This window comes from Ictidomys tridecemlineatus, chromosome 1 (genome assembly GCF_052094955.1).
Source record: "Ictidomys tridecemlineatus isolate mIctTri1 chromosome 1, mIctTri1.hap1, whole genome shotgun sequence".
Classification (NCBI taxonomy): Eukaryota; Metazoa; Chordata; class Mammalia; order Rodentia; family Sciuridae; genus Ictidomys; species Ictidomys tridecemlineatus.
The window spans coordinates 87,385,962-87,401,681 of record NC_135477.1 but is presented as its reverse complement, the minus strand read 5'-3'; the positions used below and the strand labels follow the sequence as shown (position 1 = coordinate 87,401,681).

The 15,720-nt window shown below is 37.9% G+C and overlaps 1 protein-coding gene across 4 annotated transcripts in view; it reads left to right on the top strand.

Annotated features, from left to right (window-relative positions):
• The window catches only part of Naip (NLR family apoptosis inhibitory protein), a 68,772-nt gene extending 53,769 nt beyond the window's left edge, over positions 1 to 15,003 (top strand). For all 4 annotated transcript variants that reach the window (XM_021728873.3, XM_078043991.1, XM_005328972.4 and 1 more), the window contains 7 exons: positions 831 to 888; positions 2,155 to 4,272; positions 7,462 to 7,629; positions 9,442 to 9,594; positions 10,112 to 10,198; positions 12,013 to 12,177; positions 14,397 to 15,003. In XM_021728873.3, coding sequence (XP_021584548.1) covers positions 831 to 888; positions 2,155 to 4,272; positions 7,462 to 7,629; positions 9,442 to 9,594; positions 10,112 to 10,198; positions 12,013 to 12,177; positions 14,397 to 14,761 — 3,114 coding nt within the window. In that variant the 3' untranslated portion in view covers positions 14,762 to 15,003. The remainder of the gene's footprint in view (positions 1 to 830; positions 889 to 2,154; positions 4,273 to 7,461; positions 7,630 to 9,441; positions 9,595 to 10,111; positions 10,199 to 12,012; positions 12,178 to 14,396) is intronic.
• Positions 15,004 to 15,720: the final 717 nt, after the last annotated feature.

Sequence of the window (15,720 nt, the reverse complement as noted above, 5' to 3'; positions counted from 1 at the left end):
CTACAACCCCAGCCCAAAATAGTTCATTTTTAAAGGGAAGAAACATACATTCCAGGTGTGTAATAATAAACATGTATTTATTAACTAAGGACAGAGGCTGCACTTCAGTGTTCTTCTTGCTCTAAACATTATTATAGATTCTGATTATCTTAAAAGTATTCACCATGGAATGTACCATATATGTATCATTGTTATGTTTGTTTATATGAAGTATCCCCCAAGATTCATGTGTTTAAGGCTTAGTCTTCAATGTGCTGCATGTACTTGGCAAAGTACAGAGGTGGAGCTTAAGGCTCTGACCAAATTAATGGATTAATGCGTTGATGGACTAATAGTTGGATGGCATTATTGAGAGGTGATGGAAACAGTAGGAAGTGGGGCCTACTTGTTGGAAGTAGGTCACTAGGAGCATGCCTTGGAAGGGTATATCTTGTCCCTGGCCCCTTCCTCCCTCTCTCTGCTTTGTGGCTATCTCAAGATGAACAGCTTTCCTCCATCATGTCCTTCTGCCATGATATTTCTGCATTGGAGCTGACCACAGACTGAAGCCTCTGGAACTGTGAGCCAAAATAAATCTTTCCTCCTCCAAGTTGTTTTAATCAGATAGTTTTTCCCAGTGACGAAAAGCTGACTGACACAGTCATCTAAGAACACATGTACCATCTTGCAGATGTTTGCAAATGGTTAATTATTTTGCATTTAGAGCACTCGTTTTAGCATAAACATTTGAGGGTGGGCTGTGTTTAGAAGATGTTGGATCCTCAATAATAATATGATGTCCCACTCTCTTATGCAGATTTTTATTTAATAAAGAATTTTCTTTTTCGAAGGAAACTACAACCGAAAGCAATCTTGAAGATTCAGAAGCAGTTAATTCTATAGGGCCAGGTAAGAACTTGGAAGTAAAATGTTTATTTAGGAGGTAGAATAATAATAGTTACTCATTGATAATATATATACTTGAGGCTTAGTTGATTAATTCCTATTTAATCATCACAATAATCCCTATGATGTAAGTATTATTATTAGTTTCAGGAAACAGACGCAGAAAGGTGAGATAATTTATCTAAGATCAGAAAGGCAGTAATAAGTAGCAGAGCTAGAACAGGCCCATGCATTGTGTTTCACTAAACCATTATGCTCTGTTGCCCCTCTCCATGGTAGAGTTGGACAATTTAAGCAGGAATCCTATCTGAACTCCTTAGTTATAATTTCAAACCATTTAGAACTTTATATCTCTCATCTATGAAAAGGTGATACCATCTCCTGGAATAATTGTGGTAAGGATTAAGTGAGAATGCATGTAAAGCATGTCTTTACTAATCATAGAATGGGTCTTGGTACTCATAAATGAATGAATGCTAAGGAAATACAATCATTAATTCCAAAGTTGCCAGGTAATCATGGAATATAATGTCAAGTGTGTTCTAGACAATAAGCTGTTCTAGATTTATTCTAAAGGTCCAATAATAAAAGACTAAGTAAATTAAAAAAAAAACTTGGAAGCAGCACATGAGATTATATATATGTGTAAATATATTTGCATGCAAAGATTTGAGAAAAAAGTATTTGTGGAGCTGGGATAGAGTGCTTACCTCACATATATGAGGCACTGTGTTCAATTCTCAGCACCACATATAAATAAATGAATAAAATAAAAATGTCCATCAACAACTAAAAATATTTAAAAAAAAATATTTGTAATTGTCCAAAGATCTCATAGATCAGAGCAGCACTGAAATGGAGACTATTGTATATTGAGAGAAACTAGGGTTCTTCTGGCATTTCCAGAGTGAATACAGGACTGAATCCATGGTAATCAATGTGTTTCAGATACAAACTAATGTTGAAAGCACCACACAACAAGTTTCTCTCCTGAGATTTTAAAATGGGAAAGTATAGAATTCCAGGATGCTCCTAATAAGCACATTTCTAGGTCCCCACGTCAAGTAGGGTACTGGGGTTCATGCTCCCCACATTCTGGTTTCATGGAAAAAGCTAGAAGAGAATCCCAAACTGAGGATCATGGATAGCTGTGGAAGGTCCTAGTCCATCTGTAGTAGATAGGCAGAATCATGGTGTGGAAAGAATATGGTATTAGGATTGAGAGAGATGTGACTGTGAATCCCAGCTGTGCCTCCCTTCTCTCCACAGAGGTGGCACAGGACAAAACCCAATGGTTTCAAGAGGCAAAGAATCTGAGTGAGAAACTGAGAGCAGTCTACACCAGTGCCAGTTTCCGCCACATGTCTTTGCTGGAGCTCTCTTCCAAAGTAGCCACTGACCACTTGCTGGGTTGTGATCTGTCCATCATTTCAAAGCATATCAGCAGCACTGTGCAAGAACCCGTGGTGTTGCCTGAGGTCTTTGCCAACTTGAATTCTGTAATGTGTGTGGAAGGTGAAACTGGTAGTGGAAAGACGGTCCTATTGAAGAAAATAGCTTTTCTCTGGGCATCAGGATGCTGTCCTCTGCTGAACAGATTCCATCTGGTCTTCTACCTCTCCCTCAGTTCTACCAGACCAGACCAGGGGCTGGCCAGCATCATTTGTGACCAACTGCTAAAGACAGAAGGAACTAATACTGAATTATGCCTGATGAACATCATCCGGCAGTTAAAGAATCAGGTGTTATTCCTTTTGGATGATTACAAAGAAATGTGCTCATTCCCTCAAGTCATAGAAAAACTGATTAAAAAAAACCACTCATTACGATCCTGCTTGTTGATTGCCATCCATACAAACAGGGCCAGGAACATCCGCCGATACTTAGATACGATTCTAGAGATCCAAGCGTTTCCCTTTTATAATACTATCTTTCTATTACGGAGGCTCTTTCCACATAATATGACTCGTCTGCAAAAGATGATGGTTCACTTTGGAAAGAATACAAATTTGCAGGGAATTCAGAAAACTCCCCTCTTTGTGGCAGCAATCTGTACTAACTGGTTTCAGTGTCCTTTTGATCAGTTCTTTGATGATGTGGCTGTTTTCAAATCCTATATGGATTACCTTTTTTTAAAGCTCAAATCTACAGCTGAACGTTTCAAAGAAATTATATCTTCCTGCAGTGAGCTGGCCCTGAAAGGATTTTTTTCATCTTGCTTTGAGTTTACTGGCAATGACCTCGAAGAAGCAGGGGTTGATGAAGATGAAGATCTAACCATGTGTTTGATGAGCAAATTCACAGCCCAAAGACTGAGACCAGTCTATCAGTTTTTAAGTCCTACATTTCAAGAATTTCTTGCTGGGATAAGGCTGATTGAACTCCTGGATTCAGACAGGCAGGATGATCAAGATTTGGGACTTTATTATTTGAAACAAATTAAGTCATCCATGATGGCTGTATTTCCCTATGAGAATTTTTTGAAATATGTCTCCAGCCACCCTTCATCAAAGGCAGGGCCAAAACTTGTATCTCATTTGCTTCATTTGGTGGATAATAAAGAATCATTGGAAGATATGTCAGAAAATGATGACTACCTGAAGCACCGTCCAGATATTTCAATGTATATGGAATTTCTTAGGGTGATATGGCAACTGACTCCAAACACTTACTATTCACTGGTTTCAAAACGGTTATTGGATCTTGCTCTAAAAATTGCTTATCAAAGTAACACTGTTGCTGCATGTTCTCCATTTATTTTGCAATTCCTTCAAGGGAGAACACTGACTTTGAATATACTTAATTTACAGTACTTTTTTGACCACCCAGAAAGCCTGTTGTTGTTGAAAAGTATTGTTGTCTCCATACAAGGAAAGAAAAGGAAAAATTTCCCAAATTTTTCATCCCTGGAAAAATGTTGGGAAATCAACAAATCACAGGTACCAACTATAGATCAGGACTATGCTTCTACCTTTAAACCTATGAAAGAATTTGAGGAAAATTTAGCTGAACAGGAAGAGACCATAAACAGCTTTCTGGATTTACAACACAGGGCGCCACCAGACATCAGTGCTGGCTATTGGAAACTGCCTTCCAAGCAGTACAAGATTCCCCTGCTGGAAGTCCAGGTGACCAGCGTGGATGCTGTGGATCAGGAGATGCTCAGGGTTCTAATGGAAGTTTTCTCAGCTTCACAGCACATTGAACTCCATTTAGATCACAGCAATGGCTTTATTGAAAGCATCCGCCCAGCTCTGGAGCTAAATAAGACCTCTGTCACCAAGTGCTCTATACACCAGTGTGAACTCTGTGCCCCAGAACAGGAGCTGCTTCTCACCCTGCCTTCCCTGGAATCTCTTAACATCTCAGGGACAATCCAGCTACAAGGTAAATCTAAGTAGATTTGGGGTGACTATTCCAATGTGACACTTTATTTCTTCATTCTTAGTTTTTAGGTAGATGAAAATTTCTGAGGGCATGAGACCAAAAATGTTCCTTGATAGAATGGCGTAAAATAAGCTTTGAGTCTGTAATTAATGAAAGATCCCTGAAAAATAGAACGGTTTTCAGATAACTGAGATAAAATTAACAAAATAAGATGGGTATAGTGGCACATGTCTTATAATCCTAGTGACTCTGGAGGCTGAGGCAGAAGGATCACACGTCTGAGGCCAGTCTGGGAAATTTAGGAAGCCTCTGTCTCAAAATTAAAAATGAAAAAGGGATGGCAATGTACCCTCTCTCCAGTACCCCTGGTTTCAATCCCCAGTTAAAAAACAACAACATGGAGCTGGGTCATGCCTCAGTGGCAGAGCACCTGCCTAGCATGTGTGAGACATTGAGCTCCATCCTCAGAACCACATATAAAAAATAAAAAATAAACGTACATCAGCAACTAAAAAATATTTTTAAAACAACAACATTAATATCAATATTTAACTAGTGACTTCTCTTTGTAAACAGATGTGAATTACTTGTTATTAGCAAATAATGATCTATATATTAAATGATGCTTAAAAATTACCTTCATGCTAACTACCTGACGGAAAAAAGTGCTTGGCTTCTCCAGAAAAGAAAAGGATAAACAGGAAATAATGTCTGTCATACATTTATGTCTTCTAAGCAACATATGATCATTTTAGCGTAAACATTGTCTACCTCTCCTTAAATTTATTTCTTTGTACATATATTTTTTGATGTCATTGTAGATGACATTTAATTTTTTTTTCATTTTCTAATTGTTGCCACTCTTAACTTTGACTTTCAACAATCTGACATATATCTAATTGTGCTTTGCTTTGCGTATGTCTTACTTGAGGGTCATTCAGCCTTTTTTTTTTTAATTCTGTGGGTTGATATTTATCATTAAATTTAGAAATAGTTTGACTATTAAAAATGTTTTTACGGGGCTGGGGATGTGGCTCAAGCGGTAGCGCACTCGCCTGGCATACGTGCGTCCCGGGTTCGATCCTCAGCACCACATACCAACAAAGATGTTGTGTCTGCCGAGAACTAAAAAATAAATAAATATTTTTAAAAAAATGTTTTTACTATGGTAAAATATATATAACAAAATTTTCCATTTTAACAGGGTTTTTTTTGTTTGTTTGGTACTGAGGGTTGAACCCAGGAGGGTTTAACCACAGAACCACATCCCCAGGCCTTTTTATGTTTTATTTTGAGACAGGGTCTTGCTGAGTTGCTGAAAGCCATGCTAAATTGCTGAGGCTGGCCTCAAACTTGTGATCCTCCTGACACAGTCTCTGGGGTTATAGGCATGCACCACCATGGTTCTGTCCTGTTGTTTCTTTCTTTTTCTTTTTTTCTTTTCTTTTCTTTCTTTCTTTCTTTCTTTTTTTTTTTTTTTTTGGTGCAGTACTGGGGGTTGAACCAGTGGTACTTAACCACTGAGCTGTTTTCCAGCACACAACCTTGCTTTTTTTCCAGACACAGATTTATTTAGGATAGCAGTTACACATTTAAGTGAGAATGCAGTCTATGTCAAGGGAGAGATGTCTTTTAGGGGTAAAGTAAGAAGTACACATGCAAGGGAGAATACCAGTCATCTTAAGAGTGAGCAGTTTGGGGGATAAAGAAGGAACACACATTCAAGTAAGGATGGGGATGATCTCCAAAAGGAGAGACAGCCTTTGCTCTTTTTTTATTTTGAGACAGAGTCTCACTAACTTGTCTGACTGACCTTAAAATTGCTATCCTCGTGCCTCATATTGTTGAGTAGTCAGGATTACAGGCATGTGCCACTGAGTCCAGCACCTTTATTTCTTTTTGTAGCTGAATGATATTCCATTATATATAAATAAAATGAAGGTTCAATATATATATCACATTTCTTTTTTTTAAGCTTTTTTAGTTGTCAATGGACCTTCATTTTATTTATTTCTATGTGGTGCTGAGAATCGAACCCAGTGCCTCACACATGCTAGGTGAGTGCTCTACCACTGAGCCACAATCCCAGCCCCTATATATCACATTTCATTTAGTTATTGCTCCCTTGATGGACGCTTAGGTGATTTCTGTCTTCTGGCTACTGTGAACAATGCTGCAATGAACATTAGTTTTACAAGTATCTGTTTGAGGCCCTGTTTTTTAATTGTTTTGAGTATATCCTATGGGTAGAATTTCTGTTTCATGTGGTAATTCTGTTTAGCTTTTTGAGGAACTTGCAAACTATTCTTCAGTGGCTATACCATGTTATATTTCCACCAGTTATATGCAAGAGTTCTAATTTCTCCACATCCTCAGTTTTTCTTTTCTTTTTTTTTTTTTTTGCTAATCATAAAACCATCTAATAGATGTGAAATATTATCTCATTGTGCTCTAGATTTGCATTTTCCTAATGACTGAATGATATTGAACATCATCTTTTCATGTTCTCATGATGTCTGTATCTCTTTTTTTTTGAGAAATGTCTAGTCAAGTTCTTTGTCCATTTTAAATTTTTTTGTTGATATTGTTGTTATGTTGTAGAAGTTCTATGTATATTCTGTATATCAAACCCTTATTAGAAATATGGTTTGAAAAATATTTTCTCCTATTCTGTAGATTGTAATTTCACTTTATAGTGTTCAGTGCACAAAAGTTTTAAATTTGATGAGGTCTAATTAATTAGTTAATTAATTGTTTTTCCCTAGTGCTTTTGATGTCATATCTAAGAATCCATTGCCAAGTCCAAGGTCATAAAGATTCACCCTATGCTGTCATCGAGGAGTTGTATGATTTTAGCTCATGTTTGCCATTGATCCATTTCAATGAATTTAATTTTTTTTTACATTCTCTTGCTTGTGCAAACTCAATTATTCTCACACCAGTTATTGAGAAGATATTTTATTTATTTTTGAAGTCCAGAGAGTCACACAGGGCTTCCCATATAGAATGTAATTAGTATAGGCTGCAGATAGCAATGTCTGCCTATGCATACTTTCTAAAAAAGAAAACTTAATGGTATCTGACAGGTTTTCATTTCAAAATGTGAAAATAGCTGATGAATCAAAATGAAAGTTTCTACATTTCCATTTGGAGCACTGTAATAATGAGAAACCGTGTGCCACTTTCCAGATCAAATCTTTCCTAACTTGGACAAATTCCTGTGCCTGAAAGAACTATCTGTGAAACTAGATGACAAACCAAATACTTTTTCAGTCATTCCTGAAGAATTCCCAAACCTCCACCATATGGAGAAATTATTGATTCATATTTTAGGTGAAGATGACTCTTCAAAACTAGGTAAGCATGGCTCAATTTATTTGTCTTTGCATTGGTTAGAGAAACTACTTTTAATTTAAGAATTAAAACTTTTACGGGTATTAGAGTTCCAGGACCTCCTGTTGATATCAAAATCAGAGGATGCTCAAGTCCCTCATTTAAAATGGTGTAGCATTTGCACATAACCTACACACACTTTCCTATGTACTTTTTTTTTTTCAGAATTGGGGACTGGGGCCCTCTCCCACTGAGGTATATCTATAGTAAATTGTGGGAATGGCACTCTTTCTCATTAAGAAAGCAGAGAGTTCTTTGTAATTACTGAATGTTTACTACATTCTTGGAACTCTTCTAAGTACTTCATAAATATTAACTTATTAAATCTTCATACCCATTCTGTGAGGTAAGGTACTATTATTATTGCCATTACAGCTGGGGAAATTGAAGCACAAAGAAGTTAAGTAATTTGCTCAAGTTCATACAGTTAGGAAACATAGACTGAAAGAAAGAAAATTTGACTCCTAAGTCTGACCTTCTTAAACCTTAACATCCTGCCTCTCCAAATTAGTTTGTGGTTCTTTTATTTTGCTTCTGTTTAAGTTGTTCTTACATTGCACCTTATACATTTGCCAGCTCAGGGGGATGAATATGTAATTGATAGCATTTTCCTGTTGCTAGCCATCTTATTCTCATGGTTGATGGACAGTTTGTGCAACCATCCTTTTAAAATACATCATTCGCAAAACGACTTAGTCACTATCAGTTCCCTAATTTAGTAAGTGCTGAACACTAAAGACTAAAGAAATGTAAAGCTCCATATGAAATTGGAGCAAAAACTTCATTGAAATTGAACCTGGGGGCTGGGGATGTGGCTCAAGTGGTAGCGCGCTCCTCTGGCATGCGTGCGGCCCGGGTTCGATCCTCAGCACCACATACAAACAACAATGTTGTGTCCGCCAATAACTAAAAAATAAATATTAAAAAAATTCTCTCCCTCTATCACTCTCTCTTTAAAAAAAAAAAAAGAAATTGAACCTGAAAGAAATAGTTTTCTTAAATTTGCCAGCAATTTTTGAATCAAACTTAGGTTTTTGCTTTAAAGTTGTCATCATTTTATGTTTTTTTGCATAGCATTTTTATTGTGGAAATGCAATGTACAAACTTAGAGACAGGATGTTAAAGCTGAAGGTGACCTTATAGAGTCTTTTGTTATGGTTGTTTTTGTTTTTAGTACTGCTGGGGACTGAACTCAGGGCCTTGCACCTAACTATGCAAGTACTCTAACAACAGAGCTGTATCGCCAGCCTTTTTTTTTTTTTTTTTTTCAGACAGAGTCTCAGTAAATCTCTCAGGCTGGGCTTGTGATTCTCTTGCCTCAGCATGCCAAACAGCTAGGATTACAGGCATGTGCCACACCATCTGGCTTCTGAACTCTAATTTTTTAGAAAACAAAACTGATCCCCAGAGAGAGTCAGTAACTTGTCCAAGTTTAAATTGCTCGTCAGTCAGTTGCAGAATTTGAATACAAGTCCAAAGCAACCTGATTCTTAGATCATTATATCATGGTGCCTTGTTTGAATTCAATATTGTTAAAACAAAATAATAAATTACAAGGCTGTTTTGATAGAAATTTGTAATTTTGGGCTGGGGTTGTGGCTCAGCGGTAGAGCGCTTGCCTAGCACATGTGAGGCCCTGGGTTCAATCCTCAGCACCACATAAAAATAAATAAATAAAATAAAGGTATTGTGTCCAACTACAACCAAAAAATAAAAATACTTTTTAAAAAAATGTGTAGTTTCCTCTAATTTCTGAAAACCCTTGATATTTTACAGTCACATTGATTCAGAATTCTCCAAACCTTCGTGTTTTCCATCTGAAATGTAATTTCTTTTCGAAGTTTGAGTCTCTCATGACTGCACTCACTTCCTGCAAGAAACTTGAAGAAATTTGGTTTTCTGAATCATTTTTTAATGTCATCCCATTTGGTAAGAACTATAAACTTAAAATTTTGATTTAAGATGTTTCTGTGGACTATCATATTAAAAGGCACTCTACAAAGTCAAAGTCTCTATAAAAAGAGTCAATATCTTAAATGCAGTTGATGTCAAGGAACATTTTATACTTGATCTTTAATGAATTTCTCAAATAATAAAGCTTAATTGTTTCTATAATTTTTTAAACATTTTTATTGTTTCCAGAATCATTTTCTGAGAAAGGATTTGTATCCTCTTAGTCAAACTAATTCAGTCTGAATTATTTTATTAATGTTGATCACTTCTCAAATATTATTTAAAGATGTTACTCTGGGGCTGGGGATGTGGCTCAGGCTGTAGCGTGCTCCCCTGGCATGTGTGCGGCCTGGGTTCAATCCTCAGCACCACATACCAACAAAGATGTTGTGTCCACCGAGAACTAGAAAATAAATATTAAAAAAAAAAGATGTTACTCTTTGTTATAAGAAATATAAGTGATATAACTAAATTTTTATTTTCTCTCTCATAGTCACCATTTTGCCAAATTTTCTCTCTCTAAAGATATTAAATCTTTCATTCCAACAATTTCCAGACAAGGAAACATCTGAAAAATTTGGTATGTTTTCAAAGCAGTTCTTTTTACTTATTCCTATTCCCTCCCTCTCTCAACCCCTTTCTTCTATTTTTAATTAGCTACAACAAAGCAAGATATGTACTGTTGTCCTTCAGTATCCACTAGATTGTTTCCAGGATCCCTGATTGATACCAAAATTAGAGGATGCTCAAGTCCCTCATAATGGTGTAATGGTATAGTATTTGCACATAACCCACACACATCTTCCTCCTTCCCCCCACACCCCCAGTATTGGGAATTAAACCTAGGGTCCTCTACCACTGAGCTATGTCCCCAATCCATTTTGTTTTTTGAGACAGGATTATGCGAAATTGCTGGGGCTGGCCTTGAATTTGAGGTCTCCTGTCTTAACCTCCCAAGGAGTTGGGATTGTATGTATACACAATTGTGCCTGGCTTCTATATACTTTAAATCAATTCTAGGTCATTCATAGTCCTTAAAATAATGTAAATGCTACGAAATAGCTGTTATGCTGCATTGTTTAGGGAATAATGATGTGGAAAAATTGTCTTGGAAAAATTCCTTGAATTTGTAATCTTCCTGCCTCTGCCTCCTGAGTTGCTGGGATTATGGGTGTGCACCTCTGTGCCTGGTTAAATATTTTAATTTTCTGTACAAAGAGCTAGTATGGGGCTGGAGATGTGGCTCAAGCAGTAGCGTGCTCACCTGGCGTGCATGCAGCCCAGGTTCGATCCTCAGCACCACATACAAAGATGTGTCTGCCGAATACTACAAAATAAATATTTTAAAAATTCTCTCTCTCTCTCTCTCTCTCTCTCTCTCTCTCTCTCTCTCTCTCTCTCTCTCTCTCTCTCTTTAAAAAAAAAGAGCTAGTATGGGTCCTTTCAGTGGGCAGATGTCTTGGATAATCTATTCAAGGAAGATTACATAGTCTAACTAATGAAGACTGTATCTTTGTGTGCTAATGGTGTCGTTGGCAGTACATATTAAGGCTGTATTTTTGGATCAAACCTTGCTTGGTGTGAGCAAAGGATGAAAACCAGACCTGGGGCTGAATTTCTGCAGCTGGCTAGCATACAGCTGTGGGTGACCCATCCTGCTTTCAGAGACACAATGAGGCAAAAGGCCCAGATTTTGATTTCTAGTCATTTTTTGTTTTTGTTTTGTTTTTTGGTTCTGGAGAAGGTCCTTACTGTGTCACTGAGCTACATCCTCAGCCCCCAGATCTTGATTTCTAAATTTTCTTTTCATAAAGGAACCACAGTCTATGGAGCAATGGGTCATTCAAGAACTGAAACTGGGAAAGCCTAGAAGTTTGTTTTATGCTAGAAAGTATTCAAAAAACTTTAATGTATAGAAAAATTTTTAAAGAGATTCACAATGTGGCATGCTAAGGAGGGGTCAAAGTGGAAATGAAGGTTATCAGAGTGGTAGATGGTGAGGTTTTAGTACTCAGTGTAAATTTCCTCAATGTGGAAATCATTGAAGATGATTTTTTTCAGTGAGTATAGATGGGAAGAAAGGGAGTGGGATGGGAAGAAAGGGGGTTGAAAGCACTGCACAGCTACCAGAGTAACCGCAATTCACCATAAAAAAAGAAAATGGAAATGTAATAGGCATCTTAGACTTCAGGACAGTAGAAACTGGTCAGGGGAGGATGGAGGAAGTGTGTGCTGACCCCTTTTCTCTTTCCCATGGAGAGGATGAGGAATGGCCTTTACGCTACATGGAGTCTTCAGATGGTGCATAATTTTTAAAGTTACAGACTACTGATGTATAGGAATTAACTGTACAAACAGAATAGCTTTTTTTTAAAATTTAATTTCTTCTGATAGCCTATACTTTAGGTTCTCTTAATCACTTGGAAGAGCTGATCCTTCCTACTGGGGATGGGATTCGTCAAGTGGCAAAACTGATTATCCAGCAGTGTCAGCAGCTTCAATGTCTCCGAGTCCTCTCCTTTTACCAAGTTTTGAATGATGACAGCCTGATGGAAATTGGTGAGCTATTCTTAAGAGAAAGGGTTTCAGCTCACAGGGAAGCAGGTGGGGGTGCGAACTATCTATAAACACATTTGCCTCTCCTAAAGTTTTCAACCTACTTCCTCATTCTTACTATCATATTGTTCCTTCTGTGGATTTAAGTTCATCCTATTCAGATCTGGACGTTCCCTTTTGAAGCTATCCAAGCCTGCAAGTCTCTTTTCTTTTGTTTGTGTGTGTGAGAGATACTGGGGATGAACCCAGGGCCTCACACATGTGTGCTAGGAAAACACTCTCCCAATGAGCTACATCCCCAGGCATGTCTGTATTCTTGACAACTAATGTTTCAGACACCTGGCCAAATATCTTCAAAGTACTTTTTTTTTCAATTGAAAATTAATATACATATAGAAAGGTATAAAACTCTTAAGTATACAAATCGATGACTTTTCCAGTGAACATACTTGAAAATACCCATACCACGTATGGGTAACAATGAAGCAGATTAGCACACAGAACATCAGGGCTGAGGGTGTAGCTCGGTGGTAGAGTGCTTGCCTGGCATGTGTGAGAATCTGGGTCCAAGCCCTAGCACTTCACACACACACATACACACACATACACACATACATATTTGGCTTATTATGAATAATGTCTCTATGAATATTCTTATACATGGCCACACATTTTTTATGCCTGTTGCTCTTTTTGGTCTCCTGTACTTCCTCTCATGAGGGGGGTCACATTCCTTCTGTCTGAAGACCTCCTGTAATATCTCTTTTCCAGTGGGTTAGCTGGTAATGAATTGTCTTGTGTTTTGATTGTCTGGAAATGTATTATTTTGCCTTCACCTTTGACATGTATTTTTTTTCAGGGAGTATAGAATTCTGTCTTGGCATTTATCTTCTCACTTTTCTAGCTTGCATTGTTTATTTTATTTAATGAGCTGTCTGCTTTTATGTCATGTTATCTTTTCCCACTGTGGTGGATTTTAAGATTTTTTTTCTTTTAAAGAGATGGTGTCTCACAAACCGAGTACAATGGTGCACACCTACAATCCCAGTGGCTTGGGAGGCGGAACCAGGAGGATCAAAGTCAATCTCAGCAACTTAGCAAGGCCCTAAGCAACTCAGTGAGACCCTGTGTCTAAATAAAATACAAGAAAGGATGGGGATGTGGATCAGTGGTCAAGTGCCCCTAAGTTCAATCCCCAGTACACCTGCAAAAAAAGAGATGGTGTTTCACAGCTCAGTGTGGTAGTGCAGGTCTCTAATTCCAGTTACCTGGGAGGCTGAAGCAGGAGAATCACAGGTTTGAGGCCAGCCTCCTCAATTTAGCAAGACCTTGCCTCAAAATTAATTAATGTTTCCCAGCATCATTTATTAAAGCGGCTGTCTTTTCTCCTACATATTTTTTAGGCACACACACAAAAACAAACAAACAAACAAAAAAACAAACAGATGACTATAGCTGTGTGGGTTTATCTTTGACTTCTGTTGTATTCCCCTGGTTTGTGTGTCTTTGTATGCCAATACCATGGTGCTTTTGTTACAATGGCTCTGTAATATAATTTGAAGTTGGGTATTGTGATGCCTCCAACATCATTGCTTCCCCCTGACCCCCTCCCCTCTTCAATAATGGAGATTGAACCCAAGGGCACTCTACCACTGAGCTACATCCCTATCCCTTTTTATATTTTGAGACAGGGTCTTGAACTCAGGGTCCTCCTGTCTTAGCCTCCTGAATCACTGGGATTACAGGCATCACCATCATGCCCAGCTCCTGCATTGCTATTTTTGTTGAGAATTGTTTTGGCTATTCTGGGTCTTTTGTTCTTGCATATGAATTTTAGGATTGCTTTTCCTAGTTCTGTGAAAAATGTCATTGATATTTTAATGGGATTGCATTGGATCTATAGATTGCTTTTGGCAATATGGCTATCTTTGGGGCTTTTTTAAAAGAGATATTTAAAAATACACTATATTTGGCGGGCTGGGGTTGTGGCTCAGAGGTAGAGTGCTCACCTGCCATGTGTGAGGCACTGGATTCGGTCCTCAGCACCACATAAAAATAAAGATATTGTGTCCACCTATAACTAAAAGATAAACATTAAAAAATTATATTCAGAATTTCCTACCTTAATTATGATGGTGGTGGCGGGAGAGGAAGCTAATTCAAAAACCCTCATCTACCATCATTGAAATAGAAGTCCTTCTGATTCTCTTTTGTTTTTGTAGCCAAGGTTGCAATCAATGGAGGCTTCCAGAAGCTTGAGAACTTAAATCTTTCCATCAATCATGAGATTACAGAGGAAGGATACAGAAATTTCTTTCGGGCACTGGACAACCTGCCAAACTTGCAAGAGTTGACTATCTCCAGGCATTTCACAGCCTGTATCACAGCTCAGGCCACCACTGTCAAGGCTTTGAGTCAGTGTGTGCTGCGCCTGCCAAGCCTCACCAGGCTTCAAATGTTAAGTTGGCTCCTGGATGCAGAAGACCTTGCATTGCTTGATGCCATGAAAGAAAGACATCCTAAATCGAAACACCTGATTATTTCATGGAAATGGATACTGCCATTCTCTCCAATCATTCAGAAGTAAATAATTCAGCTAAGAACTGCTGATTCAAAAAATATTTAGGCTGGGCACAGTGGCACACATGTAATCTCACTGACTCAGGAGTTGAGGCAGGAGAATTGGAAATTAGAAGCCAGCCTCTGCAACTTAATGAGACACTGTCTCAAAATAAAAAGTAAAAAGGGCTGAGGATGTGGCTCAGTACCTCTGGGTTCAATCTCTGATACCAAAAACATAAAATAAAAATAAAAACCTAATTATCAAAACCATCTTTTTTTGGGGGGGGTGGGTGGTATCAGGGATTGAAGTCAGAGACACTCAACCACTGAGCTACATTCTCCAGCCCTATTTTGTATTTTATTTAGAGACAAGGTCTCACTGGGTTGCTCAGGGCCTTGATGAGTTGCTGAGGTTGGCTTTGAACTTGTGATCCTCCTACCTCAGCCTCTCAAGCTACTAGGATTACAGGCATGCACCACTGTACCCAGCATCTTATTAAGTACTGAATACTAAAGAATAATCATTAAATGTGTAAGACTTGTAATAATGATAATTTTAAAAGTCTGCTTACCCATTGCTGAATCTAAGAAACAGATCATCACCAGTACCTATGCAGGCTCTGAATGATGCTCTCCTGCTATATATTAGCCCTATAGTCACTAATACAAAATAAACCCTCCACTGTCAAGGTCCACAAGGAGGGAGTGTGAAAGGCACACAATCTATCCCCACAATATGAAGAAACGTTCAATTTGGGTAAGAAGTGGCTAATTTAATAATTGAATTAGTTTCGCACAGAAATAAGACAAGACTTGACTTTAACACAGGATTCAGATGAATCTCTTCCAAGAGATATTTTTTAATCTTTGCAGGATTTCTTTTACATATTTAGCCTTGGTATAGTGAGTACCATTTCTTTGTACATTACCAATGTGAAGAAATAGGGTTCAGGGGAAAATGCCTTTATTCCAGAGGCTTTTGAG